At 31.1% G+C, this 19,398-nt stretch overlaps 2 protein-coding genes across 2 annotated transcripts; one reads left to right on the top strand and one right to left on the bottom strand.

Annotated features, from left to right (window-relative positions):
- The first annotated feature begins 5,249 nt into the window (after positions 1–5,249).
- On the top strand, positions 5,250–7,373 carry LOC109799748 (ABC transporter G family member 5). Its single transcript, XM_020360367.3, has one exon. The coding sequence runs from the start codon at positions 5,250–5,252 to the stop codon at positions 7,179–7,181; it is 1,932 nt and encodes a 643-aa protein (XP_020215956.1). The 3' UTR covers positions 7,182–7,373.
- A 696-nt stretch (positions 7,374–8,069) lies between these two features.
- LOC109799603 (U2 small nuclear ribonucleoprotein auxiliary factor-like protein) lies at positions 8,070–13,338 on the bottom strand. Its single transcript, XM_020360190.3, has 7 exons — positions 12,789–13,338; positions 12,356–12,467; positions 10,901–11,068; positions 10,178–10,221; positions 9,221–9,320; positions 8,697–8,763; positions 8,070–8,611 (listed from the first exon to the last, which is right to left on the bottom strand). Exons 1-7 carry the CDS (start codon positions 12,966–12,968, stop codon positions 8,563–8,565), a joined length of 720 nt encoding a protein of 239 aa, XP_020215779.2. The 5' UTR covers positions 12,969–13,338; the 3' UTR covers positions 8,070–8,562.
- Positions 13,339–19,398: the final 6,060 nt, after the last annotated feature.

Below are 19,398 nucleotides of genomic sequence, written 5' to 3'. Positions count from 1 at the left end.
ACACCCTAAGCTTGGTCCCTTTCAGACATGTTCATTAGCCATTATCTTTTTGCTCTCCAATTATTTCATTAATATATTGTTTGATAAAGTAATTGTCTGACCATTGATTTAGATTTTTTAATGTGAAAACAGACAACAGCTTCAGCTCACAGTGTGCTAATAAGAACAGGTTTTATTTCTGGATATAGCTGGTATTCGATCTATATTCTGAATTTCAAAACACAATTATCACTATCTTTTAGGCCTCATGCTCCTCAAAGGTGCGTCTGACACAACTCGCAGATTAATTAACAATGAATAGTGCTCTCTTTGTTTGCATATAATTAATAATTCTTTCTTCCAATTTTTTTATCCGTTTCTTTCGAGTCAATTTTATATGTGTTTCGTAAAATCAATTTATAAAGTATAAACTAATCAAAAATTTATAAAGTATAAATTAAAAATTGAATAATCGAAAATTAATCGATTGAACTGGAAGCTTAAATAGAATGACTGATTTTAATTAATTATGATGAACTTATTATACCTAGAACAAAATATTCTCCTCTTAGTGAGTACTGACTAATGACACGTACGATGATATTATTCATGTCTGAGATGTCACAGAAAAATTCTAGACATGATAATAGAAACAGCAAACATGTAACGAAATAATTAGAAGAATTTTGTCATCTAATTTGTGTTTAAGAATGATACAATTAATTAATTATTATTACATGCATTCACATACGCCATTCAAGAGTTGATTGTTCACAAACTCGAAAACAAACCTGATCGATCACCACGGCATCAAATAAATAAATAAATTACCATCATATTTAAAACAGGATATTCTAAAATCAAAAAATTGCCTCAAGAAAATTAATCTTGTACTTAAAATTTTACTTCAAATTTGCAGGGAAAATAAAAGTTTATCATATATGTAGTAGAGTTTGAACATATTTGGATACGAATATACAAATGTCATTTTAGAACTTCTCTATTAGAAAATATTATATATTTTTTAATAAAAAAAATCTTAAAAATACTTTTAATCTTGAATTTATATAGACTCAAAAACCTTTCATCATTCAAACAACATCAGAGTTTGTCGTGCACTACCAAAAAAATTGACTTGATTTCTACACAATTTTAATGAAGACTTTTAGAGAGATCTAATGAAAGATATGTTTTTCATCTTAGCTTCACCACCAACCCTGTGAGATTAGGATTCTTAACTCTTTATCACCCTCAGATCTGAGCTCTGATGCCTAAACTCTTAACAATCTTTCACACTCTTGCAATATTTATTTCTCTGACGATTAATATTTTTAATTTTACAGTTTCTTTCTTATTTGTTTCTAAAAAATTAAATAAAAAATCCACAAATATCTAGTATCATTATTATTATAACAAAAGAGTATTTGCTTACCTCTAGTATTTAAGCTAATGAAATTCTGTGTTCAATTATTCAAGACAGCTACTTTTGTCTTCTGACTTGTGTGTGGTGTTCAGTTTTATCTAGAGTGCCTGCCATGTGGTAATGTTTTCTGGGAAGTGACTCTGTTCATTTCTGGTTGAGCCTTGAGCCTCCTTTGTTTTGTGTCTTGTTTTGAGTTGAGGTGTAATAGTTTGAATAATTTTGTTAGAAATACTTTTAAGAGAAGAAAATAACAAGAAAAAATTAAATAATTTTTTATAAGATAAGATTTGTTAATATATATAAGTTAAAAATTATTTTTTTAAAAATTAAAATGAGAAAACCTCTATAAATTAGTTTATATATAAGGTAATTTTAACTTTTAAAAAATTCCTATAATCTTTTCTTAAAAGTATTTTTTACCCCTAAATGTTCATATACCAAGAACCTTTGGCATTCTTAGGTACTACTCCCATCAATGGAGGATTCGGGGGACTTTCTTCATTGGTAGGACACATCAAATGGATCATTCATTCTCATGATTATTGACAATATATACCAGAATCATTGTTTTAGAAATAGATAAGTATATAGTAAATACTGCTACATTTACTAGTAGTAGAGCTCAATAGAAATATTGTCATGTAAGTTTCTTAATGGACTCTAATTATTTATATCCATACATAATTTTAGAGTATTCTATAATAGATTCAATATATTGGATTAATATACGAGACACTTTACCCTCCAAGAAATTATTTAACTAGGCTCTCCAAAGATAAGGAATTTCACATAGGAATTGCTACCCTCCATTTAAATTAAAGAAACTTGTAACATATAAAGGGGAGGCTTAGTGGGGCAAAAAATAACTTCAGACAGTTGATTATGAAAGGTGTATATACTTTACTGTTATATATAATTCACATAAATGTTTCACTAAGCTACAAAAGACAATATGCATTAATCTGGAACATTTGCTTGGTCTTGGGATTTTGATCGGATCCTGTGTGGAAGGCCAATCATAGTGTATTACATGCAGGCCACATTGAAAAACATTGATAGAAGCATAAAACTGTTCTCAGCAAAGACAAAAAGAAGAAGCCAGAGCATCTTCTCATCAATGAAGGCGAAGGAAAAAAAAAGGACATATGATCAAAATAATTAAACTGATTACATCCATCAGCTCATAATAGGCAAACATCCTTATTCCTCGACTAATAAAATAAAACTCATTCAAATCCAATATCATAAAGTCACTTAGAATACCAATTCTCGTCGAGATAAGTAATAATAATTTGTATTTCTTAATAAGTTATTTAGAGTTCAATTTCAAATATTAGACATATAATAAATCATGTTGAAAGAAAAATATTCATCATGATTATACTCACAGTTTCTGGTGAAAATTAATATTGTTTCCGATTATAGATACTTTGTAACATTCTCATGATAAATAAATAAAGTCGCTCGGAATGAATTGGACTTTTGTGGTGCGGATTTTTTTGTGTGGTGAGGAGTGAGTTTTGAATAATTGAACAGTGAAAGGGAAGAGGTTCACGGGCAAGCTAAGTGTATTTTTTTATTTAATTTATTTTGTTTATCAAACATGACTTTGTTTCTTATTAATCCAAATAGTAAAAATGCTACTAGTGTGATGATGAGTTGTTGTAGTTGTAGGTGGGGCAAGTGCCAAGTGAGAGATACAGGGTGTACCTAACTGACCAAAGAAAGAGTTCACGGGTTCTTCAGCTTCTTCTATGACACTGAATTAGATATTCGAATCCAGACAAATTCATTGAATAAATAAATAAAGTAAAAAAAAAAAATCTTATAACAATCTATAGACTCGGGAGAAAACAGAAAAGAAAAAAAAAACTTGCAGCTAAGTGATGAACCAAAAACACAACTTCATGGATAGACATTGGTTTAAGTGAAACTAAATTTGGATTTCTTTAGTAAAATTGATTATGTGGATGCAAAAATTAGGATAAGAGTAAATAATCTACTAAAAATGATCAATCAAATTTTTCAACAAGGATTTATTACCAATAAAGTAAATAAATGCATTGCACAAGTAAAATAGTTACCAATAAAAATAATTATTTCAAACATTTTATGTGAATTACCATTCTAATCTAATTTCTAAGTAATTCCTTTTCTTAAGATGTTCCGACAAGAAATCTATTGGCTAATTACATTTTGTTGGGAATAATGCCCTGATTTGCTTAATATGTAACAATCTTCAGAGAGGCTTTCATCCAATTCCAAGGTGCAATAACAAAATTATTTATCTATAAAAGGAGAGATAATCACATTACTCTCAACAAATTCTTGTGCTTTTTAAGTGATCACATGATCCCATCAAAACTCTCATAGAGAATGGTTGGTTTTGGAGCAATTTTAATAGAGAATGATTCTTTCTTTCTACTTTTATTAATTAGACGGATAGAATGATATTTTTCAGTATGCCCAAGATTGAATTCGAGAAACATGTGCATGGCAGAAGATAATTGTATGCAATTAATGCTTGAACTTCAAGACAAAGATGGAAATTGGTGGTGAGCTTATCAAATTACACAGTTATGGAAGATTTTGATTCGTTGAGGAGCATTATGAATTTTCAGCCACAAGCTTGAGGTCCCAAGGGACCACCACTTTGGTAATTCCCAAATCCTAGTGTCCTTTACATGTAACTCCAAATGTGTACTTAGTGTTTTTCAACAATTCCAGCATTAGCCCTTCATAGTATTTTTCCGAAGAATATCTGTATCAATCCTCATAAAATACACGAAAAATTTCCATGCTTTTAAGCATAAACCATCTCTGCTATACTCAATATCGCTCTCGTTATCGTCTTTTAGATTAGTCATTCATGAAGACGTTAAATATTTAGTATTAATAACATGATTATAAAAAAAATATTTCTCATAATTTTGATCAAGACAAAATAAATAGAGAAGTATGGATGGAATTGCAGAAAATCGAAAATTTGTAAATTGACCATTGTATGTTTATATCACTGTTGACAAGTTGCCATTGTTGCATGAGTCGGATTAATCGTGTAATCCATGTACAAGTGGACACGAGATTAAAATGATAAGAAAATGATTTGCAAACATCATGATGCAGGTAAAATAGTACTATTGTGTAATATAAACGGTAAAAGAAACTGAATTGTCATAAATAATATTCTGTCATGAACGTTGATTAACGAATCTAATCCCATACCAATGTCAATTATGCTCCAAAAGACCAAAACCATTTACAGTGCTGATCTAGCATCCTTCATGTTACAGTTACTATTGACAACAACACCGAAGTTATGTTTTATGTGTAGCTGTCCATTAAACAACGAGAAACCAAAATGATTCACGTGAATTATTCAATGTTCCACGTCTAAACCAGGGATATGTGTTACGACACTCAATTTGGTACGTTAATCAACAAAGTATTAATATATTAGCTTTTTATTGAATATATGTATATATCATGTTCACTGACATGAGTAACGTATTGGCGATATACTAATATATTATTGAGTCGTAATGTCTAAATTATTACTTATATTAAATTTATACGAGCATCTCTGTGTCCAAATATGTAAAATTGATGGAGAAATAGCAAGTGCACGTGAACTTCATATGCAAAGTTCGAGGACCTGAGTGTCTTTGCAGTAAAATCCCTTGGAGCCACACATTGTTTCACTGTCAGTAGTTGAGGCCAAAACCATGGATTTAAAAAAGAATATAGAACAGATAGGAAGATAGGCAAATGGGTTTGGGAATTAGAAGAGAGTAGAAACAACAGAAACACATAGAAAAAGGAGGCATAGCAAGCTATTCAAGCGAAGATGCAAAGCTGTGAGGTTGAGGCCATTGGCATAAACTACACGATCCACACACACAAATCGGAGCACCCTTTTAAAATCTTCAGCAAACCTGAACAACTTGACACTAAACAAGTTGGTAGAGAGGAAGCAAAAGCAGAAGCTGAAGAAAGTTGCAGTGGTGTAAGGCATGTGCTGAAGAATGTGAGTTTCCAAGCCAAGCCATGGGAGATCCTAGCAATTGTAGGGCCAAGTGGAGCTGGCAAATCATCACTTCTTGAGATTCTTGCTGGCAAACATAGTCCTCAAAGTGGGACTGTGTTGGTGAACCACAAACCTGTGGACAAAGCTCAGTTCAGGAAGCTTTCAGGGTATGTTACACAAAAGGACACTTTGTTTCCTTTACTTACAGTTGAAGAAACCCTGATGTTTAGTGCAAAGCTGAGGCTGAAGCTTCCTCAGGAGCAACTTTGCTCCAGGGTCAAGTCACTCATTAAGGAGCTTGGACTTGACCATGTTGCTGGCACTAGAATTGGTGATGATAGGGTCCGAGGCATATCTGGTGGTGAGAGGCGCAGAGTTTCCATTGGTGTTGAAGTCATACATGATCCAAAAGTGCTGGTTCTTGATGAACCAACTTCAGGGCTTGACAGTACTTCAGCTTTGCAAATAATTGACATGCTTAAGGTCATGGCTGACACCAGAGGTAGGACTATAATCCTCAGTATCCACCAACCCGGATTCAGAATAGTGAAGCTGTTCAATTCATTGTTGTTGTTGGCCAATGGAAGTGTCTTGCACCATGGAACTTCTGATTTGCTTGGTGTGAATCTAAGGCTGATGGGTTTGGAGCTTCCCCTTCATGTCAATGTGGTTGAGTTTGCCATTGAGTCCATTGATACCATTCAGCTACAACAGAAATGTGAGCCAGTTCAAGTAGAAACTCCAAGGCAACTAATGCAACTGAAGAAAGGTGATGATGAAGCAGGCGAGAGTAGGAATGGTAAGTTTACTTTGCAACAGCTGTTTCAGCAATCCAAGGTAATTGATGAAGAAACCATCTATGATGCTGGAATGGATTTCACTTGTGATTTTGCTAATTCTAGATTGAGAGAAACTATGATTCTCACTCATAGGTTCTCCAAGAACATATTTCGTACAAAAGAGCTATTTGCATGCAGGACAATTCAAATGCTGGTTTCTGGGCTGGTTTTAGGGTCCATCTTTTGTAACCTTAAGGATGATCTAGAGGGAGCTTTGGAAAAGGTGGGTCTATTTGCTTTCATATTAACGCTTTTGTTGTCAAGCAGTGTAGAAGCTCTACCAATTTTCCTGCAAGAAAGGGAGATTCTAATGAAGGAAACATCTTGTGGAAGCTACCGTGTGTCATCCTATGCTATTGCCAATGGGCTAGTTTACTTGCCATTTCTTCTCATCCTAGCCATTTTGTTCGCAATGCCCTTGTATTGGCTTGTTGGACTTAACCGGAATTTCTTGGCCTTTTTGCACTTTCTGTTGCTGATATGGTTGATCCTTTACACGGCCAATTCAGTTGTGGTGTGTTTCAGTGCTCTAGTGCCTAATTTTATTGTTGGGAATTCAGTGATTTCTGGTGTTATAGGGTCATTCTTCTTGTTCTCTGGGTACTTCATATCAAAGAATGAAATTCCAAATTACTGGATTTTCATGCATTATATATCCTTGTTTAAGTATCCCTTTGAAGGGTTCCTGATCAATGAGTTCTCCAACTCGGGGAAGTGCTTGGAGTACTTGCTTGGGGCATGTGTGAAGAGTGGAGAGGATGTGCTTAGAGAAGAAGGGTATGGGGGAGAGAGTAACAGATGGAAGAATGTTGGGGTCACTGTGTGCTTCATCATGGTTTACAGGTTCATTTCTTATGTTATTCTTAGATACAGATGTTCACAGAGGGGGTTTGCCAGGGTTGTCACCAACTAAAGTCTATGGTGACTCTTTTTCTCTCTGGTTCACGTGTACTGGATTCTACTTCTGATAGCAACCAATGAAGATATTATCAACAAAAAATAGCATAAAGAATTATAGGGTCGGACAGTGCCAACAAATTGTACTAACACGATATTATGTTGGTTTTTGCTTTACATGATTACTTAATTCACACCTTTGTGCTTATCTTCTCAATCTAGATTCCTTCTTCCCCCCTAATATATTTTCATCTTAGGTTAGTTGGTCAATGCCCTAATCCACTAGCTTTGTTCTAAAAGAGAACAATGAAAATGTGATCATGCTATAACTAAAGAGCTTCGCCAGGTTTGCTTAGCAAGCCTAATTTGAAGTACACTATATCCGGATATGAATGAACTTTCTTTTTTTGGTGCAAAATAATTGAGCATTTACATCAGTATGGCGGATAAGAAATTGACAAACACAACGACAAATATTATCTGCTTACTATCCCAGTATTCCTTTTTATCATTATTTGTAAAAGAGCAATGCTTCAGTCTCCGAATAAGGTGTCCGACTTATCGTCCGAAATATTAAAATAAAAATATTTCGTAATAAATTTATAATAAAATAATTATTTAATTTAATATTTTAATTATTCAGAATGATTTTGAAACATGTTTTCGGAAAATCCATCATTTCCCTTTGTAAAATTCACGAAAGCTAATGCCTAAGTACCCATGTGATATGATATAGAAGATGCACCCGTTATGTAAAGTAGCACTAAGCTGCTTTGAGCTCATTGTCCCGGCATTCAATCAATCAGAGTTATTATCAATAAAAATTAACAATGGATCACGTGTTTAACAAACAGATGATTTCATTCCAGGTTCAGCAGCTAATCTAAACATAGTACACTACACCTAAACCACAAAATTTTGGTGCACTAATCATGAATTTCAGGCCTTATCCCAAATTTTAAGAAAAGAAAATCAAATTGTCACAAGCTGGCTGTCCACAAGCACTAACCAATAAGATTATGCATGTATAATTAAATTGCGGCATATACAAGCAAGTCCACTATCATGTAAGGTTAGTTTAGATTTTATGACCCTGTGAGTTTTATCATCAAATGGCAATTAGCCAACTATTCTTATCTCTTCTGTGTGAACTCCCACAAGTAAACACATTTTCTTCTTTCAGTGGTGTCTTACACCGTTCGCCATGAATAGCTGAAAACATGCACTGCCACAATCCCTATTGCCTCATCTATTTCCTAGTCGGAGTCTCCCATCACATTTCCCCATCTACCAAACCCAGCAAAAAAATTCTGAAATTCAATGGAATGCTACTTTCTTTGTTTATTCTTTCACTTCCTACTGAGCAACTGGTTTGAATGAGAACCGAGTTATATAAATCATTTATCACTATCACTATCATGCAAGACGGCCCCTCTTACTTTGATCCTGCCCAAGAAAAAAGGTGAGTGAGTATACTATGACGATAACAGTAGTACTAGTATAAGGTTAATAAGCTTGCAAGAAAACTTGCCTGCGTTGTGCTGGCATGGCACGATTCTTGACTTTTGTAGAAACTGCATTCCGAGCCACTTGCTTATCTGCATGTCACCAGAAAGGTGAAAAACATTTTTTTCATTGACTGTTAAAATTCAGGAGATGATGAATACATACAAAAAATCACTTGGCACAAAAAGCAACAGCAAAATATAAGCCGAATCTCCCAAACTATCCATAATCCAGAATATTTAGAGTGGGGTAGAAGTTGCATTTCTTCTTTCCCTTTCTATTTTCTTCTTGACACTATAGAAAATAGATCTAAGAAAGCTGTTACACTTTTCCTAACAGGAAAATTGTTAAATGACTGAAAAATAGTTGACAAACACCATAATTCAAATAGTTTACTTAATTAATCAGCCTTGAAACATTTTTTCTCATAAAACCGCTCATCATAAATACCATAGACATGTCAGTAAAACCTTCAAAAAACAGATAACAATTTTGGAACTACTTTATCAGCAAAAGCCTGATCCTTTAGAAAGACAGTACGTAGCACACCTGGAGAGTTTTGCAATCTGTCAGTAGAAACACTTTTATCTGAATCATTAATCTTCCGAAACTTTTGCCGTTGTTCCAGTTGGATGGTTTCATTTCTACCCTGATAGGTAAAAGAAAAATGTTCATATCAAGCTTATAATGATAAAAGTGGGAAAATATAATTTTGTTAACTAATTGCCAAATGGGTGAAAGTTGGGACTTTCACCCCAGACACCTAAGAATAACAAGTTTATCTAATTGTACTAAAATTTTGAGGTTATCTTAAAGGGTGAAATATAGCCAAAGTTTTCCATATAAATCATCAATTCATCATTCGGGCATAATTGCATTTTGAGCAAAGAAAAACCCATGATACGCGTATGAAAATAAGAGAGGAATCATATACAGTGATAGGGGGCTGCGATTTCCTATTAGGAGGGTGTATAATAGGGGAAATAAAAAAGAAATATAAGATTAGACCCCTGTGTGACTGTAACAGTTGTCAATAGCTAACTATCTACAGTTAGTTAGTTAGTTAGTTAGGAGTAGAGTTAAGGAGTATAAAAAGGGAGGGAATAGCGCCAGAAAGCAGAGTAGGGATTTGTGGGAAGTGGAGTGGTCAGGCCTTTCAAATAATTGATTGTTCTTGATTCTTTCATTTAATTTCAATAAATAAATAAATAAAAAGACATTGATTTTCTTTTTTTCTTCTAGTCCAGTTGCCATTATACTGCATAATTTATAAGGCCTTCAGAATATAACAATGAATCCAATACTAAGAATGAGAACCCTATAATATTCAGCCATTATTAATGACATTCAGAAGTTTCCAATATAACTTTAACTCAGCTGTAAAGTAGGCATGCAAAATCAATTCCTAGCTATCTGAACCAAAAAGATATGATCAAAGAAATCAACCAGAAAAATTATGATATATAGCCTATACTTTAATAGTTCAACTCAATTTGGTTATTGTACCTTTTCAGCTTCTAACATGTTTGCCCGGGCAGAGTGTTCTTGCTCTGAAAGCACAATAAAAAAATAACAGTGAATTCTAGAGCAACATATTTGGAAGACACGTCTAGATATATGATACACTGTTTGATAGCTAATAGCTTATAGCTATGATACAGAAGAATGTGTATGCATTTTGCATGCTACAGAAACTCCAAACCATTCCATAATGAACACAGCCCATGAATCAGTGACATGAACAAAAAATTATCAGTAACGGAGAGGTGATATAGTCCTACCAATTCATCATCAAGTATTCAAGATTAAGGGCGATGACAAGCTTTTTTAAAAAATTGACTACTTTTAAAAGCCAAAGCAACTCATATCTTCCAATTATCACTAAATAATCCACTCTTTTTACCAGAGAAAAAAAGGAATAAATTACAATCATATGTTGTATGATACAACCACACAATGAAGAGAGATAACTTGTTTTAATATAACAAATTACAAAAATAGTTGGTCCAGTGGTCAAGAATTAATTTCAGAATGACAACTATGCAACTAAAATGTCATTTTTCACAACCAATGAGCTTTCAATGTTAAATTACAGCCTGAAAATTCAACATAATATAGTTATCATTCAGCATGATTGATTTGTCATTTACAAACATGATTAGAAAGAACCCAACAAAAGTAAGACCTAAGATTCAAAAGATGGATGTAATATGAAAGGGAGAGTCGCACCTTTTACAAGAGAACACTCCATGCTTTTGATTTCGAATGCGTCAAAGAGGCTTGAGCAAAAATTTAACTTAACTTCCATAGAAGTTGAGTCCACAAGTTTTGTAAGAGGAATAGTAATCAAAGGCATCCCTTTTGATTTCTGAGCTACTAATTTTGCATGACTAACATCTGAAATACATAGTTAACAATGAAAAAAAGAGTGTAGTGACCAATGAGTAGGCTTCCTTAAAATGATTACTAGAAATAATAATAATAATAATAATAATAATATGGCATTGTTTATCACATGCATCCAAGAACTTCAAAATTAAAACATATAAAAAATGATAGAATATAAATGTAATCTTAGAAGTATTACAAATGTAACTCTTGAAACATTTATCAATATATAAATTGGAAAGGAAAAATTAAAAATTAGTAACTGATTACTGAAGCAAGACAAAAAAAAACTCGCAATAGCAAGACAACAACCCCATTTCAACAAGTTGCTAATTACTACTATGTACTATCACCATTAATCAGTTAATATCTTCTCAAACACCTTTGAGGGCTCTCTGCTCTCATAAACAACAGAATAACAGCATTAGCAGGACAACAAGATGAATCAAGATACCAGGATTAAAATATATCAAAACCATGAAAATGATCTCAAGATGCTAAGCTGCATAACAACGTGAAAATCATGGTCATGATATAAAAACCAACCAGTGTTTCACTACATACATGCAACAACTCTATACTTTCAACCAAGTCAGTCCACTGACTCCATAGTCATCCATTTTGCAATTACCTCCATAACATAACAGTTGACCTCATATGAAGGTTTAAGCCAAAGGACAACAGCAATGCATATGTTCGTAAAGTCTAATGTCATACGCTAATCTCAAAATTGCAGGTATTGGACACTGAGCTAATTGTCACTAAGGCTAATGCCACATACTCTCATTTAAGAACAGCCACTAAGTGTTTAGTTATGCACTCAAAACTATTAAAGGCCCATGAAAAAAATTAATGGGGATGGAAAATATAGGGAGAGTTTCCTGCACTTACATAACATAAATAGGGCCTATTGGCATTATATTTGAACATAAGATCACAAAGTTCTTTGATTGTGGTAGAAATTTTAATTAATTTAACTCAATCTACTCATGTTTCCTATATTAACTTCACAGAAGTTTAACTCATACACACTTATAAAACAGAGCATATATATGTTTTTGTTAAATCGATCACCGGCCACAAAAAAAAAAACTTAAATCCCTCAAAATTTCTTTGATATTTGACCCATATCTTCAAAGAAGGACTAAAATCAGAATTAAAGAAGGTGGTGCTCACACACTTCAGCAGATAAATTTCTTTAGAAATAACCCATATATGGTATGATGTTTCTACTTTCTATTTAAAAATATTCAGAGCAAAGAAGCAGAGAGTAGAAGTAGCTAGAGCACCAACTACCATCTGAATTTGAATCTGCCTCTAGAACCAGCTTCAGATCTTGAGACTTGAGGGATGTTATAAAATAATCAGCAAACTCTGACCAAGAGCCCCCTATTCCAACAATATCCCTCTGCGCCAAAGGTAAAAAAAAAAAAGGCAACAGCTATTATAAACAAAATTATAAAAAATACTCTTCTTTCAGAAATTTTAAGCAACATATAGCTAGAAAAAAAAACTATTTGACAATCAATATCAATAACATCATAACATTGAGCAAAAACTTCCAGCAAAAAGCATTTGTGTTTTATTCAACCTCTTAATCAAATTAAACCATCAGCGGGGAGAAACGTTTGGCAATCACAACAATTTTTCTTGTTTGAACCAACACTGCCTCACATTTCTTCCATAAAACAGAGAATGATTTAAAGTGAGGGTGACTAAGAATGCTCACAATGTCCTCAAGCATGGAGAGTGAAAGACGAGCTTCCCAGGCGTCATAGATATTAGTGACATGAATCACAAGGTGAGAAGAATCAGGGGCATAAACATGGAGGAAAAAGGGAGAAGAACTTTGAGATGCCCACTCCACTTTGAGTTTAGTAAAGATAGGATCAAAGTCTTCAAACGCCATTCCAAGTCAGGATTATGCTTCTGCTGTGATAAAGCTACAAACTTTACAAGTCAACTTCAGAAACACAAAATCAATACATGGGAGTTGATACTTGGTATCACATCATATAATGAGATAAATGAAAGTCTAGGGTTTTCTCTGGGAAACTTGATTATAATTTAAAAATGATTAAAAGTATAGAAAAAAGAGTGTTTTAGTTATAAACTTATAGTGTTTGGTTCATTTTGTGTATCCAGAGAACAGAGATAAGCGGGAACTATGATGGTAGGATAAATGAAAGAACCCAAAATTGAGAGAGAAACTGAGAAAAAACAAAATCGAACGTTATGAACCGCGATCGATGGTAACGAGGACTCGCACAAAAACGACGCAATATTCCCTAATCCCTGTGTCGTTTTATTAAAGTTTATTTGATTAAAAAATTGATGTTCAGAGCCATTTAAAAAGTTTGTTAAACATATAATTGAACGGCTTATATAAATAAAAATAATTATTATTATTTATATTAAAATTATTTATTTATTTTTAAATATTAACATTGACTTATATATATATAAAATAAAGTTTATAAAAAAGATAAATTTATATCTTGTTGAAAATATTACAAAATATATTTTTAAATGTTATTATCATAAATTGCATATTAAACTTTTAAAAATATATTTACATTATATAAATAAGTTAACTTAATTTTTATAAGCTTGCCATTTTTATTTTCTCTTTGATCTTAATATTAAATATTATGTAGTAGAATTTTAAACAAATTTTTAGGGCATGTTAGAATTTTACATGTACATAGGTCATACTAGACTCTCTTTTTTAACATTTAGTAATAAAAAAATACTAGTCTTTTAAAAAATTACATATGATAAGTAAACAAATCATACTCTGACTAAATATTTTTAACTACGGTCCCCAAATTTCACAGTTTTAAAGTCCAAATATCAAATAATATAATATTCGTATTTTTGGTAAAATTCTTTTTTTTAATTTATAATATTATATCTATTTTATATATATAATTCAATTACTCAATTCATCATGATTAAAAAATTAATTAATTTAATTTATAATAATAAATTTACTTTATTTATATTTTTTAACTATTCTTATATTACTTCTCACACTTTAATTAGGGATATTTTAGTATAAAATTAATTAATATATAAGACGATATGAATTAGGTCTTATATAAATAAACAAATAATTGTTATAATACAACACATTTCTTTAATTATTGTTGTTTACTTTCAATAATTAATTGTTGTGGTGATTTATTATTGCTGTGAATAAACTCTAGGAATTGAGAAATTTTTTAGGAGTTTTTAAGTGTGTTAAAAGGTTTATTTGGACAAGAGTTCAGTTTAACCCTAAGTGAAAGATATATAAGATTTCTTTTGAAACCCGAGTCTCATAAGTTCATTCCTCTAAGAAACTTAGAGAGATAAATTAAATAGATGAACTCTAAAATTCTCCTTCTCCTTCTCCTTCTCCTTTTTTTTTTCTTCTTCTTCTTCTTTAGTTTTTCAAAAGAAGAACTTGGTGATTTAGAGAATTTGTTGTTGCATGTGTTGTTTCTAGTTGAAAAGGAGTGGTTGATGATGAGTATATTTGAATGGTTATGTTACATGCTTGGACTTTTATAGTTTCATGTAGATTTGAGCAAACTTGTGAATTTGCAAGTACAAAATTTACCATCATGCCAAACGTGCCTTCATCGCTTTAGGCATGACTCAAATCAAGGGTCATTTGTCTTATTCATGTCAGGCGCAAAATTGGTGGTGTCAAACATAAAGAGAGAGAAATCATTTATGTGTAAATTGACGTCAGGCGCCAATGAAGTGACACCAGACGTAAATCAAATAGAGACTCTTTACCTGAAATAAGGTCAAGTGTGAAATTTGACTACACCAAGCGTGATTGTCCTAGGTGTCTTTGATCTCAACCACATCGGGTGCAGGATGAATAGTGTCAGGTGTGAGCAAGACAAAGAGTTTTTTGTCTTAATGGCATCAAAGCACAAAGGATATGAAGTTGAGTGTGGATTACAAAGTGAAAATTTGTTATTTGATTGATTAAGTGGTGAACAAATAGGTCAAGTAAATCTATTGCATATTATATGTTGTTTAGTGTTAGTTCTATATTCATTGATTTGGAATAACGCATATAGATGAATAATTGTTGAGGCGTTGATGTTGAAAATATTTTAGGTATTTAGACAGGTTGTGTTGATTAACTGTTGAGACATTAATATTGAAAATGTTTTAGGCATGTTATTTTGATTATTGGTGAATGGTGAGGTGAAGATGTTGAGAGTGCTTAAGACATTTAAGTATCATGATCTGTTGTGTTGATTAATTTAGGATTAGAAGAGAGTATTTTCAAAAGTTGGATATTCTATTGTGAGGATATAAGTGTGGTACTTTACAAGTCAAGTTGTTAAAAAATCTTTCTTGAGTTGTTGACTCTTGAAATAAATAATTAAATCTCTTATAAAATCTAAGTTGATGCGATACATGGGTCAAGTCAAGATATATCAATTATAAGTGATCACTAAAGTATAAGTCCAGACATAAATATACTTCCATCCATAAGTTCTCTTATGTTATTTTTAAAAAAAATTAATTTTAATTTATGCATAAATTAATTTTAATTTATTGAAAAATTTATTATTTTTTTCTATTATTAGTGATTTTGGAGAAACTTTTCAAAATAAGAAATGTTAGTGACACTTTAACACTTTTTTATTAATACTCTTTATTATCAAATTGATAGAAAAGTATAAATTTTGACCATATTATTAAATTAGGAGATAGACTTATTAAATAATTAACAAGATTAACAAATTTTGTGAGTTTTAATATATTTCAACTTATAATAAAGGAATTGTTAGAAAGAAAATATATATTAAAGAGTGTGGACTCGCTGACACTCTTTTTAGTTTTTTATCCAAATAGCTGCGTATTAAAACTGATCTCTTGAGAGATCTACCAGTGGACACCATGGAAGATAGAGTTCAACGGAGTTGTTGGGTCAACTCTTTCATCGAGTTCTAATTAACATGTGATTGATTAATTCTTGTATGCATTGACTCTCTGTATAAGTTATTAATTAATTACATGAATAATAGAACCATAAATTGGAGTTCTTTTTCAACACAAATTATATAAAGCTAACTTTAATGAAGTTGTTGTAGTACAAGTTCATGAATTATGACAAACATCCTATATAAAATCGTAATAGTTTGTATCGATGTATTTAAAAGCGAAAAACTATTTTTAAAAACTAAAAATATATACTTGCAACACACAGATGGCCATAAATAAGTATATATCAGAAAGTTAAACAACAAACATCAGAAAGTTAAACAAACTACAACTGTTAAGAAAGCACTTTATATATAAGCTATATAATATATATAAATGTATACATATGTGATTACACAAAAGTAGCAATGGCAAGTGTTGAGAACGAAAAATTATTCATGCATGCACTCCTTATGCTAATTCATACCTAGAGAGATAAGGAGAGTGAAATGTAAAAAAGTTATAACAAGAAGTCACCATATCTGCGATATATTTCTTCCAAAACTCTCTCGTGCATATAAGTTAATCTTGTTTGAATCTGGTGAAGCATGTGAAGAAATAGATAAGTTTGTGGATGATATCAGAATAAACTTGGCGCCTGACGCGACCTCTCACCGGGCGTTTGCCACCACTGCCACACTTTTTGTTCTTCATTTTCTCTATTTTATATTCTCTTCAGTGAAATTTGTGACTGCAAGCCATTTGTGAAGGGCTTATATATAGGGGGAAATATCCAAAATTTTAGGTAGAAATTATTATAATTTTACTTATAAAAAATAAATAAATAAGTAGCGGGAAGGATACGGCAACTTTGATCGGCACCATCATAGCATATTGCTGCTACAATTTTGAACATGCATGCATTTAAGCAGGACTAGTTGTGTTGTTATCATTCTGTACATCATTCTGTACGTCACTGCTTGACCCTTATATTTGCATGCGTTGAAATTCTAATCAAGATTGTTAGAAGTTATCTATATATGCATCTCCTACGTACCCACATCCTATGAGATTATATATGTAATAGAATGACTAATACATGTTCCCCCAAATTGAAATACAACAAAAATAAAAATTTACTAGTCGTGAAAATTAGTTGATATTATTTAATTTTATTAAAAAAAAATCATGTTAAATTGTTTGTCTTTCATTCAAACTTATTAAGAATAAAACAAATAATAGAAATAGAATCACAAGTAAATTAAGGAAATTTTTTTAGATATGATATTGTAAATAAGATAAAAATAATAATTAAAATTTATTTATAATTTTAATTTATTCACTACGTATATATAACTTTTTTTTTCTTCCTTATATTTTAATTTGAAGAGAATATAAATTCATAACCATTAAGTCAGGTTAGTAATGATAGAAAGTTTGAATATTATATATTAATTCCTAAGTTTTAATTTTGTTGTCATATAAGAAAAAAGTATAAATTCATGTGAGCCTGTAATAAAAGAAAATAATTCATAAATACCTAACATCTAAATGAAACATATAAAGAAAGAAGTATAAATATAATACTTGATATATGTGATAAGGTTATAAATATATAAGTATTAATAGTATTCAATATTAGAGTAATCATATATCATTTCTCAAATAATTAGAGTACGAAAATATATGATAAGATAAAATATTCAAAAGTATTTTTATGAAAAAAAAAATTTGGAGTTGTCCAAATTATTTTAAGTAAAAATAGAGTTAAACAACTCTATTGTAAATGATCGGTGCAATCAATACTTGCAAATGATGCAATGAAATTATTCCTCTTGAAGTGTATAAGACAATTGTACAGTCATCTACTGGGAGTTAGATTTTTTCTTAGATAACTTAAGCAGCACCTGTTTTTTTTTACACAAAGGAAAGTAAGACAAAAGAAAAGGAAAGAAATAACAATCAGAAAAGACACCCCCCCCCCCCCCCCAACACTAGCTTTCGAGTTTGCCCTCTCTTACACAAGTGATCTGGTCACCATTTTTCTTTCTATATGTATGAAACAACCTAAAAATATTTTTAGAACGGTGATTGAAGAAATAAAAGTATTTTTTACAAAGTATTTAGTTTTAATTTTACATTTAAAAGCTTAAAACTTGATGTCCTTTTAGTTAACGGCTTCCGTTTTGACTCACGATCGAGACACTTTAATTAGTTAAATCCCACATATACCATTTAAGTAATTATCATTAATAACCACATAAGTCAAGTCCAATACGATTCATCTCATTCATCCCTCCTAGCTAGATCCATTCATCTACTATTTCAAACCAATAAACATAGAATTAATATTAGCATTCATAGATAAAGACGTTATGCATACCTTCTCAATTCTCACAGCAACAAAGGCGACATGTTTTATCTTCCAAGTTCTAAACCCCACACAACCTATGGTTTACTTACGCGCTGTCTTTCACTGTCCATAAGAATTAACTCCATTTGGTGGTTATATTTACATATAATAAATAGAATAAATACCATCATGTTATCTTATAATTTATCAAATAATATAATTACTTATCATCTATGACAGTTTCATTGGGTGACGTTAAACATGATTAAGGCAAATACTCTCTACCTAGACAACATTAGTTGATAGTGAGAGATGTTGAATGTGAATCAGACAAAGATTCTCTATGTCTAATTGAGATTAGATGTAGACTTTGCTATGTATGTCAAATGTGAGATCCTAAAAATTTCTTACCTCAATCACGTCAGACATAAATTGAGTGATGTCGAATATAAGGGAAACTAAAAATTCCTTGCCTCATGGTATCGAGAACAAGATAAGTTGTGTTAAGCATGGTTTATTATGTTGATTTCATATTGTTTATGGATGAATTGATGAACATAAATAGATTATTTGAGTTTATTGCATGTTGTATGATGTTTGATAAATGTGAGTCTAGAAAGTTTTTAAACAATTTTTTTTAATAAATTTATATGCAAATTTATTTAAAGAAAAAATTTTATTTGAACATAATTTATATCATATTTTATTAATTAATATTAATTAAATATATAAAATATAATAATATTATCTTATTTATTATTATGATACGGAATAAATATTAGATTTAAGTTAAAAATTTATCATGATCTTATCTTTTATTACTATCATATTATTATTTTATCTTATTTTAATCACAAAATGGTCACTAAGTAACCTGAATTTTAGATAAAAGTTAATCATGGTCACGGGTGACTTGAATTTTGAAATAAAGTTTCTCATTTAATTTAATAGAATACATAATTTAGAAAATAAGGTTTTTTATTTTGACCTTTCTCATATTTTTTTTCTTAATGTATATTTTACGCATTTCTTTTGTAATTAGTCATAAAAT

The sequence above is a fragment of the Cajanus cajan genome, chromosome 2 (genome assembly GCF_000230855.2).
Source record: "Cajanus cajan strain Asha chromosome 2, NIPB_CcT2T_4, whole genome shotgun sequence".
Lineage (NCBI taxonomy): Eukaryota > Viridiplantae > Streptophyta > Magnoliopsida > Fabales > Fabaceae > Cajanus > Cajanus cajan.
Note: the sequence above shows the minus strand (reverse complement) of the source record. Positions and strands in the feature narration are given on the sequence as shown.

What these genes read in the sequence shown, in the direction of transcription:
- LOC109799748 (XM_020360367.3), top strand. Translation starts at nt 5,250, where the DNA reads ATGCAAAGCTGTGAGGTTGAGGCCATTGGCATAAACTACACGATCCAC.
- LOC109799603 (XM_020360190.3), bottom strand. Translation starts at nt 12,968, where the DNA reads ATGGCGTTTGAAGACTTTGATCCTATCTTTACTAAACTCAAAGTGGAG. An exon ending in GGCAGATTCAAATTCAGATG is followed by an intron (nt 11,069 to 12,355) that starts GTAGTTGGTGCT and finishes TATGTATTTCAG; the next exon opens with ATGTTAGTCATGCAAAATTA. An exon ending in GCCATGCCAGCACAACGCAG is followed by an intron (nt 8,612 to 8,696) that starts GCAAGTTTTCTT and finishes TTTCTTGGGCAG; the next exon opens with GATCAAAGTAAGAGGGGCCG.